The sequence below is a fragment of the Suncus etruscus genome, chromosome 20, assembly GCF_024139225.1.
Source record: "Suncus etruscus isolate mSunEtr1 chromosome 20, mSunEtr1.pri.cur, whole genome shotgun sequence".
Taxonomy (NCBI): domain Eukaryota; kingdom Metazoa; phylum Chordata; class Mammalia; order Eulipotyphla; family Soricidae; genus Suncus; species Suncus etruscus.
Window position 1 is genome coordinate 35725557 of NC_064867.1, and position 13279 is coordinate 35738835.

The 13279-nt window shown below is 44.2% G+C and overlaps 2 protein-coding genes across 2 annotated transcripts in view; both read right to left on the reverse strand.

Moving 5' to 3' along the window:
• FANCD2 (FA complementation group D2) overlaps positions 1-13279 on the reverse strand; it is a 1230368-nt gene that overhangs the window by 113776 nt on the left and 1103313 nt on the right. The window lies entirely within an intron of this gene.
• LOC125998179 (uncharacterized protein C3orf20-like) overlaps positions 5082-13279 on the reverse strand; it is a 43457-nt gene continuing 35259 nt past the window's right edge. Inside the window, exon 9 of the mRNA XM_049766459.1 lies at positions 5082-5210. Within this exon, the coding sequence (XP_049622416.1) occupies positions 5082-5210 (129 nt within the window). The remainder of the gene's footprint in view (positions 5211-13279) is intronic.

Here is a 13279-nt window from a genome sequence, read left to right on the forward strand (position 1 = left end):
GACAAGTCACCTCTAAATATTCTTACAGAGGGTGAGATGCCCAGCCAGAAAATCCTCATGCTAAACCAACCATCTCATCAGCCAAACCTGAGTGACTGTGAAAACCTGCAGTGTCTACAACCTATCCTCAAAAAAAAGCTCTGTAAGTAATGGGGTTGCCCCAGATGGAGATTTCTCCAACAGTGCTGTATATGTGCAAAGGAAAAAGCCAAGTTATTCAAATACCTGGTAAGGTACAAGGTAAAGGTGGAGAGAAAAACCATTTTTGGTAGCTGTAGGGTACCTAATGAGACCCACCCATTTCTGGGAGGGGTCTTGGGAACCGGATAATAGGTGTGACTTTACCTGCAAGACCCGGCCCATTCCTGGGAGGGGTCTTGGAATAGGTAGATAAACCCGGAAGCCAGGGGATTAAGGGCTTTTGCCTTTTGGCCCTGCTGGGCTCTCTGAGGGAGATGGCTGAAAGACGATAAGACGCAGGGCAAGCCTAGAATGGCTGTATGCTTGAAAGGTTATGAGATAGGCCACACACATGTGGTGGCTAGGGCCTAAATAAAGATGATTCTTCCTGAAGCCTGCCTGTGAGTGAGTGATTTCGCGTTTCACCTGGGCCTGGAACTCGCCGGTTCATGGGGTTGCTGAGCCACGTGGCCTGGGATGGCAAAAAGAAATCCATCACCATCCAGCTCCATCCTTAATTATGTAATACAACAGGTAGCTAATTAAAATTCTAGTGGGCCTAACTTAAAACCCACTTCTTTGAAGTAACTTATGTAAAAATGCTCTTACTAGTTGTATTAAACCAAATCATAAACTATAATGCAAATGTTAGTCTAACTAAAGTAACTCAGAACTGTGTTTATTCATAATGCTATAATGCTTTGTTTTCTGTTGATTAATTTGTGCTATCATTACAGACAATAAGGACAGCTGTGCCATTCAAGTTGTGCTATTTACTGCTCCAAGGCCTGAGTGGGTTAAGTAATATTCCCCTGTATAATTGATCTGATCCTTTTCAGGTGTTAAAACTGCAAAAGTGGACCAGTTAACTGCTCCTTTAGGGAAATATGAAATTTCACCCTATCTAGAGATTGAAACTGCAGTCCCCTGTCAGCCTGAAGTAGCTACAGAAGATTGATCTTCGACCACGTTCCCTCTAATAACTTCTAGGGTGATGAAATCTCTAAAGCAAAATGGTCATCAGAAAAAGCTATAGGGAAAATAAGGGGAAAAAGGCCACAAGAATTAATAAGCCAAGTTAACAACTAAAAATAACATTATGCCTATCTATCCCAAAGGTTAAAGCAGGTAGCAAAAATTATGCTTCTCTTGGTAATGTTAAAAGTAAAACAGTCATTACTAAAAATGAAATTTCTTCATCTCTATCTAACCCAGTGCAGGAAAGGCAACTGGAGTTTAGGGCTCTACTGTCCTCTCTACCCCAACAGCTGTTTAAGTTGCAGGATTGAAGAAAAGAAAGCAGAAAACTCCTTATCTTCGTTATGAAATTCACAGCCTATAAGGAGAAAACCCTAAAAATCCAGCTAAGTCAGCTCATAGGACCAGAAAAATCCTAGTCTTCCTACAGCAGCACCCATATGGCGCCCCGCCCAGTGCAAATGTTTTCTGAGTCTTATAATGTTTTTCTCTCCCCCTTCCACTCTCCTAGCAGCTTGGCCGGCCGCCATCAATGCCCCCTACAAAGCCAAGTCTGAAAGGAACTCAGGCATATGAGCCCCAGAAGCCGAGACCAGGTCCTAGTAAAACGGTACCGCTCGCAAACACTAGAGCCTATGTGGAAAAAACTGCTGTCAAGGTGGACGACATGCTTCCTGAGTTCACAGTGGAGCACACTGAGAATCCCCTCAAGATACGGGTCCGGCGGGCACACTTCAGCCCTAATGCACTCACTGACTCTGAAAATGCTCTCCCTGGCACTTGCTAAGGAAGGGCTCAAACTGCTTACCTCCGGTCCTCTACTTCTTCCCATGTGTGTGTTTGGGGGGGAGCTGGAAGCCTCTGCCTCCCTCTTGGGGGGGGGAGGAATTGGCCTCTGGCTGTCCCTGTCTGACTAGGTAATCTAACCTTTGCTTCTTCTAGCTGTACTTATGTCAAAAGGTAGCCCCTTTTTAGCTTTGAATCCTCAAATTCGCATAACAGCACCAAATCTGTAGACCTGGGTCAGGTAGGAGGTACTCAGTGCTCAGAAGTCCTGCCTGCTCCCTCTAGTCCAGGGTATTTACCTCCGAAATGGGTATAAATATGTGGTGAAAATTTGGCTTATATGTCCCAGCATTAGTGCTCCCCAACATTGACATCATCCTGGGGACAGAGCCCATCCCTCTGCCTAGCATAAATCTCTCAGGAGGCACTCCTAGGTCTTGTAGGTGAGCACTCTACTTGTAAGGCTCAGAAGTTGCAGGTAAATTGGTAACTAGGGAAGCAGGGCCAGCAGGGCTAAACAGGAATAACAGACTCTCACAAAAGTTAATTTCAAATGTGTGGGACAGAATCAAACACCATCAAGAGGAGCTGGCCAAAATAGGACAGGAGCTACTGGATGGTCCCTTATGGTCTTTATGGGGTGGGATTCTCCCCTATCTAATACCCCTACTGGGGCCCCTCCTGGGCCTTTTTATTTCTGGTAGCCATTGGCTCATGCATAATTGCCTCACTACATTCATATAAGTCCAGGTTGAAAAAGTTAAACTTATGGTATTACACCACGGATTAGCTCATGCAGATAATTCTAGCCAGGAATATCAGAAAGTGGAGGCCCCTAATCACATTGGCTTCTAGGATTAGAAGCCTCAAGTACAAGAAGTGGGGATTGAAAAGGGAAATCAGCCCCCCCCCACCAACCTTGGCGGGTGTCACGCCCCTTAAGGAAGTCATCACTGCCTCGGCCCCACCTTTACCCGTACCTCACCAATGATTCGTGTTACCGTAGCGGAAGTCCAGCCCTCAAGGACTCTCCTTCCCCTCCCACTTCCCATCCTATATAAGGGGGTGATCAGGGAACCACGCGGTCTTTGGTTCCGGTCCTATTCTGGGAATCCACTGACCCTGGCCATTCCGAATGGTCAGTATTAAAGCACTTTTCAAAGCATTTGCTGGGACTCATCAGCCTCTTCATTTCTCTGTGTCGGGCAGCCAGATTAGGACTTCTGAATCTTTCAAGACCTAGAGCAATAATGAAATTAAGACATAAATCCATCATACAATAAAACACATTAGGAGTCCATGATTTTCAATCCATATTCATTGATCATGCCTGTGGAAAGAATTCTAGAGCATTAATAGCAACCGATAAAGAAGTGAAATGATTATCTGGTGTTCATTGTAGATCTTTAAAAAGTATAAAACAGGATGTATGCTGCTGTGGATTTCACCAATGTATTAGGGACTTATTTGATCTTCTTGTCATCAAAATTGATCCAGTGTTGTTTTGCAGCAATATTACAGTATGAAGTACAGTGTCCATAGTGAACTTTACCATAATGGTTTGACATTGATGATAAGTTGTATTTTTTAATCTTGCTTTTATTCTCTGAAGTGAATTCTCCTAAATTGAGGTCTTCTAAAGGAAAAATCTACATATGTATGCAATTTTTTTATTTGTTTGCCATCAAAAGCAAAAAGTTTCAAGTGTATTATAAGTACTGGTGGCAGTTTCCATAAGTACGTTTTCTTTGAAAAATCCCTTCTAGTTTTGCAGCTGTTGCACAGAACTTTGTTGTCCTCCCTTTACTCTTCTTTAAAAAATTCAGAGAGGCATTCCTGCAATGTACATTTATCTGTAGATGTAACAGCCAGAGACAAATGAACAAATGTCTCATAAACCTCAGACTTTTGGTGGCATGTGAGACACTGTAGTATAGATTTGAACTATCCTTGAAAGAGATCATAAAATAATAGATTTGTGAGCCTTTTGGTGTTCTGGACGAAATTTTCATAATTTTCATTTTCCATAAGATGTGTAGTTTTGTCTGTCATTAGATTTACAGTAAGCATGTCCTGATGTAGTCCCTCTATTAGGAACATCAGTAGTTCGTGTGGATCCTGCCTGCCAGGAGCTATTTCTGAGCAGATAGCTAGAAGTAGCCCCTGAGCACCGCCAGGTGTGGCCCAAGAACCAAAAAAAAAAAAACGAAAAAAAAAAAGAAAATGTGTTCATCTATAACAATCTCAACCACTTCTCTTCATTATGTTCAAGTATGTTCAAGTAGTGAGAAACTGGAGAGATAGCTGAGTGGGTAGGGTGCTTAAATGCTGCTGACTGGGTATAATCCCAAATACACCAAATAGTAACCTAAGCCACCCAGGAATAATTCTTGAGTGAGAATAAGGAGTAAGACTTGAGTACACCAGGAGTGGCCCCAAAACTAAAAGAGAAAAAAATATACCATGAGAATAAGAGATGATGATCACTTCTCCAACTGGGAATAAAACTGTCAAAACTCCAACAAACGGGCCGGGCGGTGGCGCTAAAAGGTAAGGTGCCTACCTTGCCTGCGCTAGTCTTGGACAGACCGCGGTTCGATCCCCGGTGTCCCATATGGTCCCCCAAACCAGGAGCAACTTCTGAGCGCATAGCCAGGAGTAACCCCTGAGCGTTACTGGGTGTGGCCCAAAAACCAAAAAAAAAAAAAAAACTCCAACAAACTTATATATATATACATATATAAACACACCTAAAAGAAGATAAACTATAATATAAATAATAAATACACAGTCAAAAAACCTTTAGTAGGGTTGCTGGAGCAATAGTACAGCAGGTAGGGCGTTTGCCATACATGCGGCCAACTTGGATTCGAACGCCAGCATTCCTTATAGTCCGCAAGCCTGTCAAGAGCAATTTCTGGGCTCGTACTGCTGACGTCATCCCTGGACGTGGTCTCTGGACCCTTGTAACAGCTTTGGGGGTGCATGCGGCCTTCCTCTAGACATGCTCAGGGATGGCACAATCACTGTGTGTTTATATGGGCCCGTGCGGAGCTTTGGGCTCCTGAAGCTCTTCAGCCTTCTCTAAATGGGCAATTTGTTCACCCAGGTGAAAGATTTTTTTGTGGCGCCTTTGGTCAGACAATAGTCTCTGGCAAAGACGGCGGCACTCTTCTTTGAACGGCTCCAGGGATACCGAGAGGCGCTCCAGGCCCCACGACCGCCACCACCTCCACCCGGGATTCAACCCACAGGACGCAGCCGCTCTACAGCGGGGCAGAGGTGGCTCCTGCATCAGCCCCTACCCCGGATCCGGCCCCACCCATGGCGCAACCAAGGCTGGGCAAGAGGAAGCACTCTCATCTTTGCCTCCACTTGGATGGAGAGGAGACGGCCCCCCAGGGCCAAGAAGCCAAGACTCTCCTAGGTCCAGGCCTAGGTCTGCCCCAGATTCCACCACTCAAGAGATTTTGCTCCATCTGAGTCTCTACCTAATTCAACAGACAGGCCAGCAGAGGGACACCAGTCACTTAATTATTTTAAATAAACGTGATTGTTCACAGAATGATTTACGGTACCTAGTGACAAGGAATGAGGGGCATTCCAAACACCAGTGTTGGCCTCCGCATCCCCAAGTTCCAAGGCCTGGCAACTAGTGCCCGGGGGGACATTGGGTGGGGAGAAAATCTTCCCTTATGCATACACAGACTGGGAAGGTTGGAGCTGTTCTCAGAAGATCCCAAATGCCAGGACTTCTCTTCCTCTTCCACTGGTATATCAGGGGCACTGGTCAGGACATCTAGCCACAGGCCCCCTGTGCTGACCACTTAGTGCAGGGGACTGAGATTCCCCCCACGCCAGACCACCATCCAGCTCCTCAATAAAGATGGGGATAAAACTGTCAAAACTTTAAAAAATGTATATATATGTACCTAAAATAATATAAACTATAATATAAATAATGAATACACAGTCAAAAGCATTTAGTAGGGTTGCTGGAGCAATAGTATAGCAGGTAGGGTGTTTACCTTACACGCGGCCAACCTGGATTGGTATCCCAGCAACCCTTATAGTCCGCAAGCCTGTCGGGAGCAATTTCTGAGTGCAGAGCCAGGATAAACCCCGAGCACCGCTGGGTGTGACCCAACCCTCCCCAGCCAAATTGAGTAGGGACTGGAGAGTTAGTATAGTGAGTAAGATGTGTTAGATGTGGCAAGACCTCCTTTTAATCTCCAGAACCCCAGTTAGTCTCCTATGACCTGCCAAGAGTGATTCCTTGAGAGCAAAGAGAGGAATAAACCCTGACCACCAACTGATGTGGCCCCCAAACAAAATAACATCAACAACTTTTTAGTTATATCAGATATAAACCTATGCCATCTAAGATTCATTTGTTTTTTTTTTTTTGGTTTTTGGGCCACACCCAGTAACGCTCAGGGGTTACTCCTGGCTATGTGCTCAGAAGTTGCTCCTGGCTTGGGGGACCATATGGGACGCCGGGGGATCGAACCGCGGTTCGTCCAAGGCTAGCGCAGGCAAGGCAGGCACCTTACCTTTAGCGCCACCGCCCGGCCCCTAAGATTCATTTGTAAGCACCGGCTCCAAATATATTCAATGTACTTGGAAGTAGCAACATCGGAGAAAGTTTTTGTAGTGACAATTCAATATTCCTTATTTTCTTGAACAAAATATTCCTTATTTTCAAGAACCAAACTTCTTTTTTTTTTACAAAACTTCTTCTTGACTGTCTTGTGCAGAAAGCCCAGTCCTAGCTTAGCTTAGTGCTTGCCAGGCAGATGCCCTACTGTGCCACCGTGCCTGCCCCTAATTCTCTTAGCTTATAAACTTGTAAACGCTGACTGTACCTTCATCCTTCCTAAAGTGTCACAAAACCGTGTGATTGCCCAGGATGAACCTGGGTTCGATCCCAGGCATCCCATATGGTCCCTCAAGCCAGGAGCAATTTGTGAGCACATAACCAGGAGTAACACCTGAGCATCACCAGATATGGCTCCCAAAATATTAAACAACCACCACCACCACAACAACAAAAATCCAACAGCCAAGAAGACTCCATTAAACAAATCTCCAGGGCCCAAACCCTGAAAGGTCCCCATCCAAGAAGGTGGAGCTAGAGGAGCATGGCTGCTCAGCTTGGGTCTGTGGCAGGGGGCATCTCCTACCCATGAACCCAGCACAGCACGTAGTCAAAACCTCTCTGCAAGTGTTGCAATGGGGAAACAATTCAGGACAAAACCACACATATAACTTCCTTGTTATTTTTTGTTTAATTGTGTTTTGTGTGTTTTTGTATTTTAAGGCAGGCTCTGTTAGGGACAGGGCAAGTTGTTGGTCACAAACTCTGCCTTCATACTGGCCAGCAGGGCTTAAATTTTTCCTGGAGAGGCCGGACTTTATGACTAAACACCTCAGCCAAAAGGTAAAGTCAGAAAACTCTTGAGAGCTGTCGTCTTGCTGCTTCTGGCTGGGAAGAAAAGAAATTGGTCAGTTAAAATTTTTTTATTGGAGCTTATCCAAGAAAGGGAAACTTACCCAACTCCCCACCAGGGTTTACATATCAAAGAAGAAATTGGAAGTGGCTGGGAGTACAAAAGGAAAAATTGGGTCTTTAAATCTCTCGGAAAAATTCCTCTCAATTAAAGGTTTCTTAGAATGAATAATTTGGTGGGAAATGTTAAAAATTATTGTAATTAAATTTTCTGATAAAATTGAGTTCTAATACAGACTGAAAAATGACACCTGACCTAAGGAATTTCACCCACCCTAGAAATTATCAATCAATTCAGAGACAGGTTCCAACATCATGGTACTGTGGGTATAATATGAATCTTTATATTTTTATTTCTGTTAAAAATTAATATTAATTTTAAGAGGCCAAAACTGTATAAAATGTTGTTAGCATTTTGATAAAATTGTTAATCTTGTGAATGGTTAATAGTGTTGCAATTACTAAATCTAAATAATGATATGAAATTTAATGTGGTTTTAAGGTCTTAACATAAAAATGCCTGGATAGTCTTAACTAAGTGTAATAAAAGAAAAACTTGGTTCTATTGGATGAAAGTAATTCTAGCAATTTGTTTTCTAATTTGACAAATAAAGAAATAAAAGTTTTAAGTATTTGTATAAAGTGCAAACATTTTACAATTGGAGTAAAGTTCATCGTATTTACTATCTCTAAGTTTTTTATAACTTAAGTTATGTTGCAGTGCTTGAATGGTTACAATACCTACCTCTCATTTGCTGAAGTTGCATCTTGTAAAGCCTAACTTGGTAATCAGAATTTAAGGGGCGCTAAGAGAAACACTTAGAACAGGGAGATGGGATCCTACAAGAGCCGATGGTTGGTGTGCAGTGCTTAGTAAGACCGCTAGAGGGAGACAGCATTGAGAACAGAGAGAGTGGGTCTTCCAAGAGCAGGTAGCTAGGTGCACTGCTTAGTAGTAACACTAGAGGGAGACACTGAGAACAGGGAGTGTGGGTCCGCCCAGTGCCGTTGGCTGGGTGCAGTGCTTAATAAGACCGCTAGAGAGAGACACTGAGAACAGGTAGACAGGGGTCCTCAAGAGCCGCTGGGTGCAGAGCTTAATAGGGCCGGTAGAGGGAGACACTGAGAACAGGGAGCTAGGAACCTAAAAGAGCTGATGGTTGTTGTGCAATGCTTAGTAAGACCGCTAGAGGGAGACACCATTGAGAACAGAGAGAGGGGGTCTTCCAAGAGCAGGTAGCTAGGTGCACTGCTTAATAGGAACACTAGAGGGAGCCACTGAGAACAGGGAGTGGGGGTCCTCCAAGTGTAATGGTTGGGTGCAGCGCTTAATAAGACCGCTAGAGGGAGACACTGAGAATAGGGAGAGGGATTTCTCCAAGAGCCGCTGTTTGGTGTGCAGTGCTTAGTAAGACCGCTAGAGAGAGACACTGAGAACACGGAGAGATGATCCTCCAAGAGCAGTTGGCTGGGTGCAGTTCTTCATAGGACCGCTAGATGGAGACACTGAGAAAATGGAGAGAGGGCTCCTCTAATGTGCCCCTGTAAAGGATTCAGTGGCTGAAGTATGACTATAGTCCAATATTTTGCACTAGCTGAAGTTAAGGCGAGCACCCCTTTCTAGAGGGAGCAATGATGAGGGGTGCCTGAGAGCAGCTTCAGCAAAATGCTTAGAAATATCATGAATAAAACAAGAATAGAGTTTGGGTTGCCCCTATACGAGGCTGTGATTTTTTCATAACAATGTTGCTAGAATTCACATGAGGCAAAACGAACAAAGAAAAAAAAAACCAACGAAAATAAAATAAAATAGGCCACCGCTCACATGAAAAAATTCCCACTAAATTAAACTCTCTGGGTTCCAGATTCTAATTCTCTTTCAGTGGTCGAGACACCCCCAGATGCTCCCATTGGCTAGGGTGAAAAAACAGGCAGAGGAAAAGGAGGTCCATAGAGTTGCTCCTTTGCACCCTGCATCATTCCTGCCATGAGCAAGGCAGGTGAACGACAGTGCTTTCTCCTGGGATGGAGCACAGGGCCAGTACCAACAGTACCAAGAGAAGACAGGGACTCTTTAAAGGGAAGCTGGCCACTGGGCGTCTAACTTGCCATACTTTGCAAGGAAAAGCAGGGGTTGATGGCAGGAAGAAGAACATAAAGAAAGACCCCCTAAAGCTCTTTGCTGGGAGGCGTGTTGCTGGGTTCTTTGGCAGTTCTGGGTTTAAGCCAACAGAAGCAAGAGAGAGACATGTGTGTGGAGTCTCCTTGGGCCACCACTTTCAGGGTTGTGTTTTAGATGATACTGTGCTGAGCAAATCCGATGAGTTCACCAACATTAGGAATATCTGAACCTTCCACACCGGATGCCTGAGGAGAAAACAAAATGAAAAGCTCTAAGTATTTATTGGCAGAAATATAGCCATTAAGACTATTGTGGAGACACATGGGCAGGAGAGTAGTGGGCAACAGGGCCTTGGGACACTAACAGGAGTTAGATGAGTCTCTTCCCAAAAACAGGGCTCAGGTTAAAGGTAGCATCACACAAATGGCTAACGTTCTCTATGAATTCCAATAGTCAAGAGGCCAGGATAGCTGATTTCCTTGGGGGAGAGAAACCAAGGGATCCCACTCGAAGGGAGAGTCAGCCCAGGATCTTGAGAGAGGTCAATGAACTCAATCCACAATGTGTTTAACTGTCTTATCGCTCAAGGAATGGCTATCAGAGGAGGCTGGTGTGTAAAAAGTATTTAATGAGGGGAAGGGATGATACCAGCTTGAATGTGACAGATTGATTTGACTGAGGTTCTTCCACAATTTTCTGCAAATTAGCTGTCACTGTAATCACAGAAACAGAGTGGTACATTTTACACACACACACACACACACACACACACACATATACAAGCACAAAAGGAATACTGTGTAGCTTTAAAAATGATGATATGCAATTGGCTGCAAGCTGAATGGAACCCGGAGGATCACGTGTTTGTGGGTTACGTGACAGCCCTGCTGAGTTTCGGATTCTCGAATCACGTGATGGTTGGCCAGTCATGTGACAGACTTGCACGTCATGTGGCCGCCCAATGACTTTCAGGTTTGCAGACTTCTGGGTTTGGGGTCACGTGATGGGTTAGCATGTCAGGTGACCACACCAGGGACTTCCGGGTTTTGAGGTCAAGTGATGGATTTGCGGGTCACATGACCTCCCAGGAACTTTCTGGATTGTGGGGTCACATGACAGGTTTCCGAGTCATATGATGGGTTTGTGGGCATCATGTGACTCGCAAGACTGTCACGTGATCCATAAACCCTGTACATGACTCCCAAACCTGTCATGTGACACACAAACCCAGAAGTCCCTGTGGGGATCAGATGACAGGCAAACCTATCACATGATCAGCAAACCTGAAAGTCCCGGCGGTGATCACGTGACTTGCAATCTTGTCACCTGACTCGCAGACTCGTCATGGTCTATCCCTGTCATATGGTTTCCCAAACCTGAGTCCTCTCAGGAGGATATCTGTATAAGCCCTGAGTATAACTGGGTGTGGCATAAACACCAAACATTTTTAATTAAAATAATAATCGCCCCTTGTCCATGAATAAAGCCAATTTGTCTGTAAAAATAATATTGCATGACATAATATATATTTCATAGACTCAAAATTATAGATTGAGAGCTCAATATACTCATAAAATTGCAACACCACATTTTATAATCAAAGCTTTTTTTATTTTGGTATTTTGGGCCACACCTGTGGTGCTCAGAGGTTACTCCTGGCTCTGCGCTCAGAAATTGCTCCTGGCAGGCTCGGGGGACCATAGTAGATGCCAGGGTTCATCCCAGCTTGGCTGCATGCAAGGCAAACACCCAACCACTGTGATATTGCTCCAGTCCCATTAATATATGTATATATATTTTATATTTTTAATTTTGGGGGCCATACCCAGTGATGCTCAGGGGTTACTCCTAGCTATGTGCTCAGAAATCGCTCCTGGCTTGGAGGAACATATGGAACACCGGGGAATCGAACCCAGTCCATCCTAGGCTAGCATGGGCAAGGCAGACACGTTACTGCTCCGTGCCACCATTTCGGCCCCTATATTTTTAACTTAATCACCATGAGATACATTACCGAAGTTGTTCTGACAGAATTTCAGTCATATACCCATCCCTTCACCAGTGCACATTTCCCACAATCAATGCCTTCATTTTCCCTCCCTCCTACACCCCTGAACCCTGCCTCTATTTCGCTCTCTCTCCCTGTATCTCTGTCACTCTCTCTCCCTTCCTCCCTCCCTTCCTCTCTTTCTTTTTTATTCAGGCACTATGGTTCACAATATTGAGTAAATCCATTGTGACGAATGTACATCCTGGGGCTGGAGAGATAGCATAGAGGTAGGACATTTGCTTTGCATGCAGAAGGACGGTGGTTTGAACCCTGGAATCTGATAGGGTCCGCTGTGCCTGCCAGGGGCTATTTCTGAGCGAAGATCCAGGAGTAACCCCTGTACACTGTCGGCTGTGACCCAAAAAAAATGTACACCTAGCAGTAAAAGTAGGGTTTCCCCTTATTTATATTCAGATATATTAGATTTTCACTTCCAAAGATTGGTGTTCTTAGTGCAAACCAGAAATAAGTTATTTTCCAAATTGCAATGGGGTATTCAGCATGGTTGTTTTTGTTCCATCTTTGTCCAAGCTTTTTATCTGCTTCTATTTTTACTGTTCTTCAGTAGTTTGTTATATGTATTCATAAAATTTTGTTTACTTACACTGTAATCAGCAAAGCTCAGGGCTTACTCCTAGCTCTGAGCTCAGGAATCCCTCAGCAGGATTCACATGGTGACCACATGGGGGGCTGGGAATCTAATTGTGGTCAGTACATGCAAGGCAAGGTCCCTGCCCTATATACTTTATTTCCTTGTACATGATCTTTTTTGTTTTGCTTTTGGGTCACACCCAGCAGCGCTCAGGGGTTACTTCTGGCTCCACGCTAAGAAATCACTCCTGGGGGCCGGGCGGTGGCGCTGGAGGTAAGGTGCCTGCCTTGCCTGCGCTAGCCTAGGACGGACCGCGGTTCGATCCCCCGGCGTCCCATATGGTCCCCATATGTTGCCAGGAGCAACTTCTGAGCGCATAGCCAGGAGTAACCCCTGAGCGTCACAGGGTGTGGCCCAAAAACCAAAAAAAAAAAAAAAAAAAAAGAAATCACTCCTGGCAGACTCGGGGGACCATATGGGATGCCGGATTTGAAAAAATGATCTTCTGCATGAAAGGTAAACAACTTACCTCCATGCTGGCTCTATTTCCTTGTACATAATTTTTGTATGTCGTTCCTAGATATCATTGTGCACAATTTTTCTTAAAAACAGGTCTATATGCTCCCTGTTATTATGTTTTCATAATACAAACAAAAGAATTCATGATGTTTCTATAAAGGTTTTTCTTAAATATATTTAATTGGATTTTTAGAGCTATATTAAACCATAAGAGTTAATAAAAAAAGAATTATAGGGCTGGAGTGGTGGCGCAAGGGGTAGGGCATTTGCCTTGCATGAGGCTAACCTAGGAAGGATCGAAGTTTGATCCCTCATATGTTCCCCCAAGTAAGGAGAAATTTCTTTTTTTTTATTCAAACAACAAATTATTTATTATTGTAAGAAATTTCAGCACAAAACAGATACCTCTCCAAATGTAGTGAGGTCTCTAAATTGAAGAATTTCAATTTTATTTTCAGCTATTCTCATAAGAGTACAGGGCAAATGATCTGTCAGCGCTACTAGTGTTCCCCCTCCTTTTGTGGCCTATTTCATTTAAGTGAA